This window comes from Mytilus trossulus, unplaced genomic scaffold (assembly GCF_036588685.1).
Source record: "Mytilus trossulus isolate FHL-02 unplaced genomic scaffold, PNRI_Mtr1.1.1.hap1 h1tg000085l___fragment_1__unscaffolded, whole genome shotgun sequence".
NCBI classification, from domain to species: Eukaryota; Metazoa; Mollusca; class Bivalvia; order Mytilida; family Mytilidae; genus Mytilus; species Mytilus trossulus.
Window position 1 is genome coordinate 4,091,512 of NW_026963295.1, and position 13,782 is coordinate 4,105,293.

Genomic DNA, 13,782 nt, shown 5'->3' on the forward strand with positions numbered 1-13,782 from the left:
TTTGTTTTACAAAATTGACTACTGGATACTATCTTATAATCATTAACAAGATTCTGCCCAAGTTAGATATAAATCCAGGATAGTTTAAGAAAGTTATTAAAATATCAAAACTTTTACCACAGAGTGAATATTTGTGGACACTGCAGCCGCCGCTGATGGAATGTAGGATAACTTTGTAATGATTGTGTTGCAGGCCTGATAGAAAAAAATTAAGAATGAATCAGTTTGTAATTTATATATTTCACAATTAACAATAAATAATTTGTCTTCATATTAACATAATATACATATATAGCGTTGTGAAGCTAAACAATGATAACAATTATACACAACACTATCACAATAAAGGCTGCTGATATTTATTTATAAATTTGTAAATAAGTACATTTGCAGTGTTAAATGGGAAAACAGATTTGCAAATATAAAATTATATAAACTATTAACACAGAGATATGTCTCACCTTTTTGTTATTTTGATAGTAAAATGCAAATATTGCAAAAAAATCAATACTTGATTAACATTAAGTTATGCGAAATATGGAGTCAATGACTAAAGGTATAGGACCAAATAATCTCCATGGAAATGTGGTGTGCCAGTGGTAAGGCGCCTGCATATCAAATATTATTTATTTTGAACTCATATAAACTCAAACTAACATAAAGTTGATGCAGTCGTCGCTATAAACAGAATACCTATGTCTCACTTTTTTACTCTGTCACACAATACACCATATAAAAATTTAAAGCACTTAATGTATTACATGATATACTATATAGCTTGAGTGGGGTCTATTCATGCTAGTGCCTAATCTATTGGAGGGACATATCATTTTCTATCTTCATGATCTTGCATCATAAATTGATAAATTGACTTAGACAAAAAAGATTTTTTTCTAATTGAATATTTTTTTCTCAGAATACCTACATAATTTTTGAGGGGACAGTAGCATGTAAGGGTGAAATTACATAATCCACCAAACATTGAAATGAGATGTTTTTTATCCACCATAAAAAAAGTTTTTTTAATGAGTGGTTACAAATAGTTTAATTTTCTGTGTGCGTTCATGAAATGCATATATTTATTATAATTATGTCTTCATCCCTGTGCAATAAAAAGAATAAATAATATTTTGTATTTAAATACATGTATACAGATAATTGATTACTCTAAGAATTGTTTTTTTATACAGCAATCTCTTTTCTTAATTTAAATTTTCCAGGTTCTAAATTCAATTACATGATTTTTATCGTATTATATAAACCAATATTGTCCTAACTGATACGCCCGAAATGATATGTTTTATAAAGTTAAAAAGAATATTACCAAAACAGATTAACAATTACACATGGAAATTTACTAACGTTCCACAGCTGGGCCAAACCGGCCACAAAATAAAACAAAAAAAATATGGATGTTTTCAAATATTAGGTGCAAAACCCCACAATTTAGTAAATTGGTCCACTGGCTCATATTAATGTGGTTTACTGATTTTAATAAATACATTATAATTTAGCATTTTAAAAATAAAATGTCAAATTTAGACGATAGAAATGTTGTTAAAACATAGTGTGATTCCCCTCATTCCACCCAACATTTCTTTCTAAATTTCAAGTGTCATATACATGTACTGTAAATTTAGAAATCATTGCGATGTTTTTATTATTGCAAAAAAATGCAACAGGATTATAATAGCCATTATTTGAATTCTAATTTTTTTTTTTATATATATAAACAATATTTTCGCAATATCGGAAAAATAATAAACGTATTTCAGCCTAAAATGACAAAATCGCAATAATAAATGTGTGCAATAATATCTGATTATACCAGTAGTTTGGTAAGTTAACAGCTCAACCATATATCCAATAAAAATCAAAACAATTTTTTTATTTTTGGTGAATGATAATTCAATCAATAGAATCAAACTCAGAGTAACTGTAACATTGAAACGCACCTTATTCACTGGACTGTTGTTTATTCTGATGGACTTTATATACAAATAATTATAACGGGTCATGAACCCCATATGAAACTTACTAACCCCATACGGTCTCATAAGGGGTAATCATGTGACGACATTCAACCAATCACAACGTTATAATCATCTGTGGTCCGATAAATACAAATAATTAATGACAAAAAAACAACAGATCATATAATTCACAGTATAATGCCCTCTGATTATGTATATATGCTTTCAACTAAAAATCATCAATGTGTACTTTGCTAGTTTAAATAAGTGGCCCATCAATTCTTTACTTTTCATACTGAGAATCCCCTCCCCCTTCCCTGTTCACAGAATAATATGTCTATATGCTTCATTTCTTTACATCCCAAAAAATCATCCCACATTTTGTTCCATTGTTAAAAAAATGCATTACAATAAAATTTAAATACATGCAAAAGTGTTTAAAGTTACAGTACATTTGCCATCAATAAATAATTTTGCCAAACATTGAATTATGTATATTGTCAATGAGAATAAAAATCTAATTACTTTTATTACAATCATAAAAGTCTATTGAATATTATTCCGTCATACATTTCAAGGGCCCTGCAACCTTAAATTAGGGGGACAAATTAGATAAGACCTGGTTTGATGCAAATTAAAGTTTAAGCAAGAATAAGATGTTCAGGCATAATAATTGTTGCCTTGTTTCTTGAATATTCCTTATAAAGATTGTTTATCAAAATAAAGTTATCTGTTATCTTTATAAACTTGCAAGATATCTATCAAAAATATAAGCTTGTTGGTACAGTTACATGCATGTTCTTACTTCAACTGAATGTCCCACAAAAAAATGTCCTGTGAAATTTTATTCAAAACTAGTAAAAAATAATTAAAAAAACGGTCCATAAATGTGCAAAGACTGTCCAGAAACCTTTGCAAACTCTGACTAAACTCTGATTAGACCGTTGCTTTTCCCGTTTGAATGGTTTTACACTAGTAATTTTGGGGCCCTTTATAGCTTGTTGTTCGGTGTGAGCCAAGGCTCCGTGTTGAAGGGCGTACTTTAACCTATAATGGTTTACTTTTTAAATTGTTCTTTGGATGGAGAGTTGTCTCATTGGCACTCACACCACATCTTCCTATATCTATGTGCATTCTTTTCTACATTCTTAATATAATGCATGATATTCATCTTATAAATATTATGCCTTCTTAAAAACAAACTTCATAATAACAATTAAAGCCCAAAAATACATCTCCAAAGCACAATATTCTTATCACAAAATATGATAAAGTCTAAACATTTGATCAGAAAAATACAACAATTGCACACAAGCAAAAAGATATCTGTCATATTTCAAATGTTACTTTAAGTCCACATGCAAGCCTTTAGTAAATTCCTACTTTGGTGAACATTAATTTGGTTCACCTAAAACATACATAGTTTTACACTCAGTTAAAATCATATCAATATTCAAACACTTATAACCTGAAAAAGAGTTCAAATAGGACATTTTGTGCATAAAATCAAAAATGAGAGAAGTAGACAGGCAGTCGATTGCAATTTGATGATCCTAACATAATGTAAAGTGTACTTTATTGCAAAAGCCTCAAGAAATGAAAGAAATATATTGATACTGTATCACATACTACAAAAAATAATATAAAAAACATATAAATATTAATTATTTTTTCATCGTCCAAAGTGGATCTATTGAACTAAAGGGATCATCATTGTCCAAATTATCACTTAAACCTGAAGTTTTATCCAGAAAACTTGCTTTTGTTATTTTCTTCTTTCCTCCATCAGCTCCAAGTGTAAATGAACTTGGGTTCTGTAAATCCATCAATGACTGCATTTTCGGTGATCCCTCATGTGATCCATGTAGAGAACTTGGCTTCGGTGAACCATCTCTGGACCTTATCTTATGTATTGGTGAACCTGTTATCTTTTCTGATTCTGATCCAACACTTAAAAGTGATGCATTAGAGCCAGACAGGGACCCAGTCAACTTTTGGTCATTATCACCACTCTGTCTAGCCGCATCTGTTCGTTGAACAACATCAGGTAAACTGCTCATTAGAGTTCCTTCCATTTTATGATCTTCTGTCTTTGAAGGTAAAAAATGTTTCTGTTGTTTATCCACCTCCTCACTGGAGAGCTCCTGTTTGGGAATAACAGTTTTCTTTGGACTAGAATGTTTGTTTGATATTCCTAAATGTAATCCAAGTTTTTCTACATTGCTCTTAAGATCATTTATACTGCATGCTCCAAATATCACATCTTCTGCTGGTGTCCACTGGTACGACTTCTCTCCAGGGTGAGGAAGCTTGTCTCCAAAAGATGCTTTATGGACCAATATCCCCTCTGTAAAATAGATAAGAAAATAAAATCAATAAAATACATTTCAAATACTGTGAATTCATATAGTATGGAGGACAAATAATTCAACAACAAATTTCTTTCGTATCATACAATTTGATTGTTTCACATTTGTCATTTTTGTGCCTTTATAGCTTGTTTTTCAGTATGGGTTTGGTTCATTGTTGAAGGGCCACATTGTGATGTATAGTTGCAAATGTCTTAGTCATTTGGTCTCTGGTGAAGTTGTCTCATCAGCACTCATAAGACACCTTATTAATTTTATAACAACTAATTTCTTACAATTGCTCAACTTGAAGAGACGAAAGAGGGAGGCAGTGATTGTAAAATTACAGAATACTATAAATAAATTAAACATTGTTCAGGAGGACTTTGTATCAGTATGTATCGGTTTCTTTTCAACATGTTGCTTTTATCATCTAATATTTAAAAACAATTTTCTGTATTTATCTATAAAACAGAACAAGTAAATGGATTCTTCATTGTAAATTTACAGCTAGGGCTTAGGCTAGAGATTGGTCTAAGTGAGGTATGGGTTAAGAGTTAAGTTTATGATTAGAACTAGTTTGGTATGGCTATTAAACACCCTAAATCAAAAGGCTGAAACATGTTTTCTAAAATTTCCAACTCACGTTTTGCCAATATATCCTGTGCATGGTACAAGATAGCTCCGTAACAGAATTTGAGTTGACTTTTCTCTCTGATGACATATCTACGTTGTTGTAACATCTTTTTACCAACTGCTTGTACGTTGATGATACCATTACCATGATCTATCTCTTGCATTCCAGTATAAATCATTAAAAAGGTACCAGTTCTACCTATACCATTACTGAAATTGTAAATATTAATATTCAGTGTATACAATTCATAAAAGTTACTGTAAATTCAGAAACTATGTGTGGTTTTTTTTTTTAATCAAAAGTGAATAATGTGACTTGGTGAGTATTTAAATAATAACTAGCATTCTGATAACATAAAATTGGACCAGTGTGCACTTTTGTTTGCAAGAGTAATTATAAAACTCTCATATTTGTTCATTATTGATAAATGGCAATAATTCATTCTAGCATTATCTAATTATTATAAAGTATTATTGAGTCCTTTGTCAAATCTGTGATTGCTGCAGTCAGTGTAAAAGATTTATATTGACTGCCGAAAAATTCATAAAATCACCTTGATTTCATCAATGGTAACAAGCAAAGTACAGGTTATTATAAAGTTTTCTGATTTTTTTTAATTGCTACAAGACAGTTAATATTTTGAAAGAGACAACTGAATGTGACTTGGTAACAAGCAAAGGACAGGATATGTAACCTGAAGACATAAGATTTTGAAATGTTATATTAAGATATATTACAAAGGCAAGTAATCCTTATATAAAATGATAATCTCCCCCTATAAAACATTTTTTGTCTCAGGTTCAAGTTCAAAGTCCAAGTTTAAAAGCTTTATTTATAGACGAGATCATTATACAGAAAACATGTGCATACACTGACTTTTCCTTATTCTAATACCTGTATGCAGTATTTGACTGATTATTTTATTGCTGAAACAAGAATGTGTCCACAGTACACGGATGCCCCACTCGCACTATCATTTTCTATGTTTAGTGGACCGTGAAATTGGAATAAATTCTCTAATTTGGCATTAAAATTAGAATGATCTTATCAAAGGGAACATGCATACTAAGTTTCAAGTTGATTGGACTTCAACTTCATCAAAAACTACCTTGACCAAAAACTTTAACCTGAAGCGGGACAGACAGACAAACGAACAGACGGACGAACTAATAGACAGACAAATGGACACACAGACCAGAAAAACATAATGCCCCTCTACTATCGTAGGTGGGGCATAAAATTAATAATGAAGTAATTGTATGAAATTTCTAACCCTTATGCTTCAATGATTAGTAAATAATTATTTTTTTTATTTCTATATCTGCAGTGAGCCACGACAGGGTTTAGTATTCTATTTTTATTTCTATACCTGCAGTGAACCATGACAGGTTTTTGTAAACTTCTCTGCTGTCTGTAGAAGTTATGGACTTCATTGATGAACTGTAACACACTAGGGACCTTCTCTGGAAACCCACTGTAATTAAAAAAGGAAATGAAATAGTTTTTTAAAAGCCTTCGAATTACAAACCACAATAAACCTATAATTAAATTCAGTTGTTATAACTTCTATAGTCTACATGGTCCTTACACAATTGATAATTTTAATTTCAATGCAAAAATGTGCAGAAGAAATTGCAAACAGACTGTAAATATCCGCACAGCCAAACTTGTAAGGCTAGTTTTTGTAGTGTGCATGTAACATATCCCTACATCTTTTTGGAAGGTCAGTTTGTGTATTGAAGATGTTAACACATCCCCACCTGTAATACTAGTTTGTGTACATGATCATGTAACAGATTCACATCTGCATGGTCAGATACTGTATTGTAAATGTAACATACACAATGAAACATATATTCAAAGTTGAGAGAATAGTTAGTGTAGTGTACATGAAACATGATCATTGAAAGCCACTGATAGGCCAGTATACTGTAGATATCACATTTGTCATTGGTATACTGTAGATATCACATTTGTATACTGTAGATATCATATTTGCTTACCTGACAGGCCAGTTTTTTATACTCTAGATGTACCTAGTCCTGACCTGACAGGCCAGTTTTTATACTGTAGATGTACTATAGTCCCTACCTGACAGACCAGTTTTTATACTGTAGATGTACTCTAGTCCCTACCTGACAGGCCAGTTTTTATACTGTAGATGTACTATAGTCCCTACCTGACAGGCCATTTTTTATACTCTAGATATTACATTTGCCTACCTGACAGGCCAGTTTTTATACTGTTGATGTACTAAGACCTACCTGACAGACCAGTTTTTATACTGTAGATGTACTATAGTCCCTACCTGACAGACCAGTTTTTATACTGTAGATGTACTATAGTCCCTACCTGACAGGCCAGTTTTTATACTGTAGATGTACTATAGTCCCTACCTGACAGGCCAGTTTTTATACTGTAGATGTACTATAGTTCCTACCTGACAGGCCAGTTTTTATACTGTAGATGTACTATAGTCCCTACCTGACAGGCCAGTTTTTATACTGTAGATGTACTATAGTTCCTACCTGACAGGCCAGTTTTTATACTGTAGATGTACTATAGTCCCTACCTGACAGGCCAGTTTTTATACTGTAGATGTACTATAGTCCCTATCTGACAGGCCAGTTTTTATACTGTAGATGTACTATAGTCCTTACCTGACAGGCCAGTTTTTATACTGTAGATGTACTATAGTCCCTACCTGACAGGCCAGTTTTTATACTGTAGATGTACTATAGTCCCTACCTGACAGGCCAGTTTTTATACTGTAGATGTACTATAGTCCCTACCTGACAGGCCAGTTTTTATACTGTAGATGTACTATAGTTCCTACCTGACAGGCCAGTTTTTATACTGTAGATGTACTATAGTCCCTACCTGACAGGCCAGTTTTTATACTGTAGATGTACTATAGTCCCTACCTGACAGGCCAGTTTTTATACTGTAGATGTACTATAGTCCCTACCTGACAGGCCAGTTTTTATACTGTAGATGTACTATAGTCCCTACCTGACAGGCCAGTTTTTATACTGTAGATGTACTATAGTCCCTACCTGACAGGCCAGTTTTTATACTGTAGATGTACTATAGTCCCTACCTGACAGGCCAGTTTTTATACTGTAGATGTACTATAGTCCCTACCTGACAGGCCAGTTTTTATACTGTAAATGTACTATAGTCCCTACCTGACAGGCCAGTTTTTATACTGTAGATGTACTATAGTCCTTACCCGACAGGCCAGTTTTTATACTGTAGATGTACTATAGTCCCTATCTGACAGGCCAGTTTTTATACTGTAGATGTACTATAGTCCCTACCTGACAGGCCAGTTTTTATACTGTAGATGTACTATAGTCCCTACCTGACAGGCCAGTTTTTATACTGTAGATGTACTATAGTCCCTACCTGACAGGCCAGTTTTTATACTGTAGATGTACTATAGTCCCTACCTGACAGGCCAGTTTTTATACTGTTGATGTACTATAGTCCCTACCTGACAGGCCAGTTTTTATACTGTAGATGTACTATAGTTCTGCCAGTCTTTGTTTGTTGGTGTTGAAGGTAGATAATTCTCTCTGTCCACAGTTGTGTCTCCTTTAAGCTCTGTAGTGTTAATGTGATAGGACCATGGTGGGTTAATTTGCCTTTCTCTGGTGGCCAATATTCAGGAAATTTCTAAAACAATTCAATACATAAGATTTTTTATCTTGCACAGAAAAGAACAATTTTCTGCTGCTTAAATGAAAGACAATTGTGAGTTATAAAACATCTTTATATAAATGTAACACCATTAAATTGTGTTACAAATTATCAACCACCTCTTGATTAAGTTCTGGTGTTCTTAGGTTTATGTCTCTTCAACATATTCCCTTATACTCCTGAACACCCAAAATCACTCCTGATCTTAAATGGGGTTTTGTTGCCCTGTCTTTACTTTAAATGGTATTTTTTATAGACTTTTGTCATTTTTCATTTTTTTTCCATAGCCTTGTCAGGTTGTCATGTGTGTAGTCTTTTATTCAAAGTTAAATACCATAACAGATTTTGTTGGTCCCTTATGAGCAGTGTCAGAGAGAAATCGACTTCAGTATGAACATGTGTTCTATATTGATTGACTTTGGAATGTTCAAATACAAAATAAAAGATGAATTTTTGTCATCTTTGAAGGGCTCTTATATGTTATCTACTCAATTTCAAAACATTTACAGAATTTGCAAAGAAATTCTTTTCAACCTGATATAAGTTAACAGATGTAATGATATTCATTTTGCATATGGTAGCTGTCTTTTAATGCAGCTTGTATGTTTAATATGCTTTTAAAACAATTAAAGCAAGAAATTAGAAAACAAGTTAAATGTTTGTCGTTTTTTCTTTGTAAAACATCAATATCAGGAAATTACTTATTTCAGCTTATAAACCATTGGAAAAATATGCTTTTGTATTTTCTGATAAATGTCAATACTGTATTATATTCCTTTAAAAAGTATAAATCAATCAATAACATACCTTTGTGTCTTTATTTTCTGTTTCACTAGACAGCATAACAATAACCTCTGACCCTTGTTCATATACAATTAACCAGAAGTCAAACATAGTTGAGTGTAATGGAGCTTGCGTGGCTATAAATTTGGGACATGATTCTGCTAAATCCTGAAAATAAGCAAATTTTAGGCAGGGTATGAATTCTGAAAATAAAAGTATTCAATCATGAAACATGAACTAACAAAAATGTGTCCATAGTACACGGATGCCCCACTCGCACTATCATTTTACATGTTCAGTAGACTATGAAATTGGGGTCAATACTTGAATTTGAAAATTAGAAAGATCATATCATAGGGAACATGTGTACAAAGTTTCAAGTTGATTGGACTTCAACTTCATCAAAAACTACCTTGACCACGACTGGACGAACAGAGGCACAGACCAGAAAACATAACGCCCCTCTACTATCGTAGGTGGGGCATAAAAATAATATATTCTTTTCTTAAACCCAAACATCCTAGTCAGTTTTGCTCTTGGACCTGAGAGAGAGGGGTTTAAACTGTATGTTTGGGAATATTCTTTTTTACTTTCCTTTGCCTTCGCCATACCAACCACTCAGCTTGTTTAATTGGGCATTAGCTGTCTAATTCATGTTCATTTCATCTAAAGCATATTTTATTCTTTTAGAAATATTATCATTTTTAGTTTGAATATAACAAGTTCTTAAGACTATGACTTACATTTATCCAGCTAGCGTTTATATAATCATCTTTATGTGACGTCAGTAACACTCTGGATACATCATCTGGGGAAAATATTGTATGCTAAATTAACTTCTGTACAGCATTTCATTATACTGAATAGTACAGGAAAGATTGATGTAAAATATTGTAGCTAAAAGGTCTTTGTAAATTTTATGTTAATTGAATGATGCCAACTATGATTATAACTGTTTTGCAAATTTTGCAAAAAGTGGATTTGGTCATATCGATTATTTATTTATTTTTTTTTATCTCAGAGACATTTATTATTGAATTCTATATAGTGTTTTGAAGACTTAATAAATCATTACAAATAATGCCTTGAAAAGTTTACTGCACTTGTTTCAACAAAAATCTATATTCAGAGGGTATAATAAAACAATAAACAAGAATGTGTCTGTAATACACAGATGCCCCAATCGCACAATCATTTTTTATGTTCAGTGGACCATGAAATTGGGGTAAAATACATTCAAAAAGTTAGAACACTTACAAGGTAAAACATCCTGATCTCTGTTTTTCATTGGATAACATCGACCAATCGCCATTGAGTTCTTCTTACCATGGATATCATAGTCTTCTATCACCTCCTAAAACATATATTTTATATTCATAGTTTTATTAATTTCTTATTTCATTACTTTATCATAAAAAGAATATTCAAGAATATCAACACTGATTATTAAACTCATAATTTAACTGATACTTTTCTTTATATCCTGTTAGTCTGAACTTGATTTACAATATTTGCACTTCAGAATTTAATTTTTAAAAACAATCCCCAAAGACCCACTTCTTTTCCTCTAACAAATCCTGTCATTAGGAGAGAAGTTTGAGTTATAGCAGATTGCAATATAAAAGAAAGAAACTTTTATTATTCCCCCTTTAACAGGTAGGACAGGGATAACATTCTTTAATGACATGTTCATTTAGTGTTCTACAACTGTTTAAAATATCATCCATATCTGTTAAATCATTACCTTCCAAGCTATATCTAAATGTGAGGGTCCAGAACACGTAGCTTTATCTAAACTTTCAACAAACTTGGCCAATTTTTCAGTCTCTGCAACAAACTTGTCCATTTTAGATGAATCAGGATAAGGATCTTTAGAAAACTGTCTTCCCAGGGTTCCTTTCAAAATAGCATCCTCTTTCTGTTGTGCTATTTCCTGTGCTGTTAGAACCTTGGGTGTTAGAACTGAATCAGGTGGTTCATGGGTGGAGTCTACTGGACTTGATGATAATATGTCATCCAGAGATGAACCAATCGAAGAACAGGAATGTTTCCTTGAAGGCAACTTGAATTCTGATTGGCTGGTGTTAGAATTGGATCTGGAATGTGACTTTTCAGGCTACAATGATATATTCAAATTCATTTCAATGTTGAATCATACACCAATCATGGACAAATTACAGAAAAAAGTATTTTAACTGAAAACTAAGATCATAAAGATATTTTTTTCTAATTATAAAACAAATGAACCCACTCAATTTTTGTCAATGTGTGTAGGAACTAATAATTTGATATAATGAATGGGTTTAAAAAAAGTGCTGCTTTTCATAGATGTAGAATAAATTTGTGCAAATTTTTTTCCAACTGCATATGAAAATTTCCAAGGTATACCTACAGATAAAGTGCTTGTTATCTAAACAAACTGGTTTATTTTATCATTTCACTTCATGGCTTTACATATAGTATAAGGTATAGTAGTACACCTCTTACAAATAAATCTTAGACAAAATTTCCTGTTTCCACACAATATACCTGTTTTCTTTTTACTATTGGAGATTCTCTAGCTCTTGTATGAAATTCCATCTTTGATGTAGTTTCTAGTTCTGTGACATCTTGTATAGATGGCGTTTTTGACTCCATAGTAACTTCATGTAGGGATGACTGGATCTCTGTTACTGGTTTCATTGGGCTTGGTAGGATAGGTTGTGGTAGGATATCTGGTGGAGATAGTGGGTTCATTTGCTGTACTGTTGATGAATAACTAGGCTGTGGTGTAACTAAGATAAAGGAGAATTCATTTCAATGATAAAATTAAGATTATCAAAAAAAAATTAATGACATTTATGTATTAATTGAATACTTTTTTTGTACAAAATCAGTACTATAACATTTTTGTACTACACTACAAGAACATTTTAAACATTTTTAAACAAGCTGACAAACAACAATATTTTGTAAAATTGAATACTAGAATGAGTAGATATTACAACTGAAATTAAAACAATAGGCTCTAAAACATGTTAAAAGCCTGGATCACTCACTTACCTATATTTTGCTGTTTATAGTTTCTACCTTGTGTGGCATTTTTATTTTTTTTAATCAAGCAACACTTATGAAGCTTTTGCAGATAAATTGTCTATTTCTTGCACTCACCTTTCTGAGGTAATGGCTGTGACATTTGTGACTGTCCAGATAGAGGTCTCTACAATAAATCAAATAGATTTTAATATAACAGCTGCATGTAAATATCACTCACAAAGTCCAGAGATATTGTTTAATCAATAAGTTCAACAGTTTTATATTTTCAAAATGCATATCAAAAGAGCTATCTAGTTTTATTCACACTAAAGAGCAAAGTATCAAAGTATCACTCTTACAAAATCTGAAAATTTGCATAAATCTTGGATAGTTTGAAAAAAAGCTACGTGATCACTATTTTTTTTTTTATGTGTTAGGAAATGATAATTGACATAAACCTTTTTTTGACACGGAAAGCTGGGGTTTATTCATATATAAACCTGGTATAATTCCCATATTATAATAATAATGTCCCTGTACCAAGACAGGCTATATGGACAATGTGTAGTTCTTTCTTACTGTTAGATTTTTCGTAAATGTATATTTTTTTAGGATTTCTGATGTTGGTGGGTTGTATCTGGTGTTGCAATGTTTAAGTTTATTGCTATACTCTTATCTTTATAACATGTTACTGTGGATTCATTTATTTTTGTGGGTACTAATTTTTGTAATAAACAGCTGCGCCATGAGCGCATGATACGCCCGACATCTTGTGTGGAAGTTTTATGCAATAATCATAAATAGTTTCTGAGAAAGTTTTAAGCAATAACCATATATTGTTTTTGAGACACGGCGGGACATGTGAAACCCCCAACCCTGTTTTTTTTTTTCAAAAAACTAAATATCACTAAAATAACATTTTGAATCAAAACCAAAAAGTATACAGATCTTTAGATTAATATAACAAAGAAGAGTGTAAAGTTTTAAGCAATAATCATAAATTATTTTTGAGATACGGCGCGATATATAAAAAAAAACTCCCGTTTAACAAACTACTCAATAACTCCAAAATAAAGTTTTGAATCATCACCAAAAAGTATACAGATCTTGAGATTAATATAACAAAGAAGTGTGTAAAGTTTTAAGCAATAATCATAAATTGTTTTTGAGATACGGCACAACATGTAAAAAAAACCTCCCCCTCTTTAACAAAATACTCCAAACCTCAAAAATGAAATTATGAATCATCACCAAAAAGTATACAGATCTTCAGATTAATATAACAAAGACATGTGTAAAGTTTTAAGCAATAATCATAAATCGT

The 13,782-nt window shown here is 31.8% G+C and overlaps 1 protein-coding gene across 1 annotated transcript in view; it reads right to left on the bottom strand.

Moving 5' to 3' along the window:
• Nucleotides 1-220: 220 nt before the first annotated feature.
• LOC134699862 (tyrosine-protein phosphatase non-receptor type 23-like) overlaps nt 221-13,782 on the bottom strand; it is a 34,982-nt gene continuing 21,420 nt past the window's right edge. Inside the window, exons 20-29 of the mRNA XM_063561268.1 lie at nt 12,594-12,642; nt 11,973-12,217; nt 11,188-11,559; nt 10,701-10,797; nt 10,187-10,251; nt 9,468-9,611; nt 8,455-8,636; nt 6,328-6,432; nt 4,968-5,167; nt 221-4,320 (exon numbers count right to left, since the gene is read on the bottom strand). Of these exons, the coding sequence (XP_063417338.1) occupies nt 3,638-4,320; nt 4,968-5,167; nt 6,328-6,432; nt 8,455-8,636; nt 9,468-9,611; nt 10,187-10,251; nt 10,701-10,797; nt 11,188-11,559; nt 11,973-12,217; nt 12,594-12,642 (2,142 nt within the window). The 3' untranslated portion in view covers nt 221-3,637. The remainder of the gene's footprint in view (nt 4,321-4,967; nt 5,168-6,327; nt 6,433-8,454; nt 8,637-9,467; nt 9,612-10,186; nt 10,252-10,700; nt 10,798-11,187; nt 11,560-11,972; nt 12,218-12,593; nt 12,643-13,782) is intronic.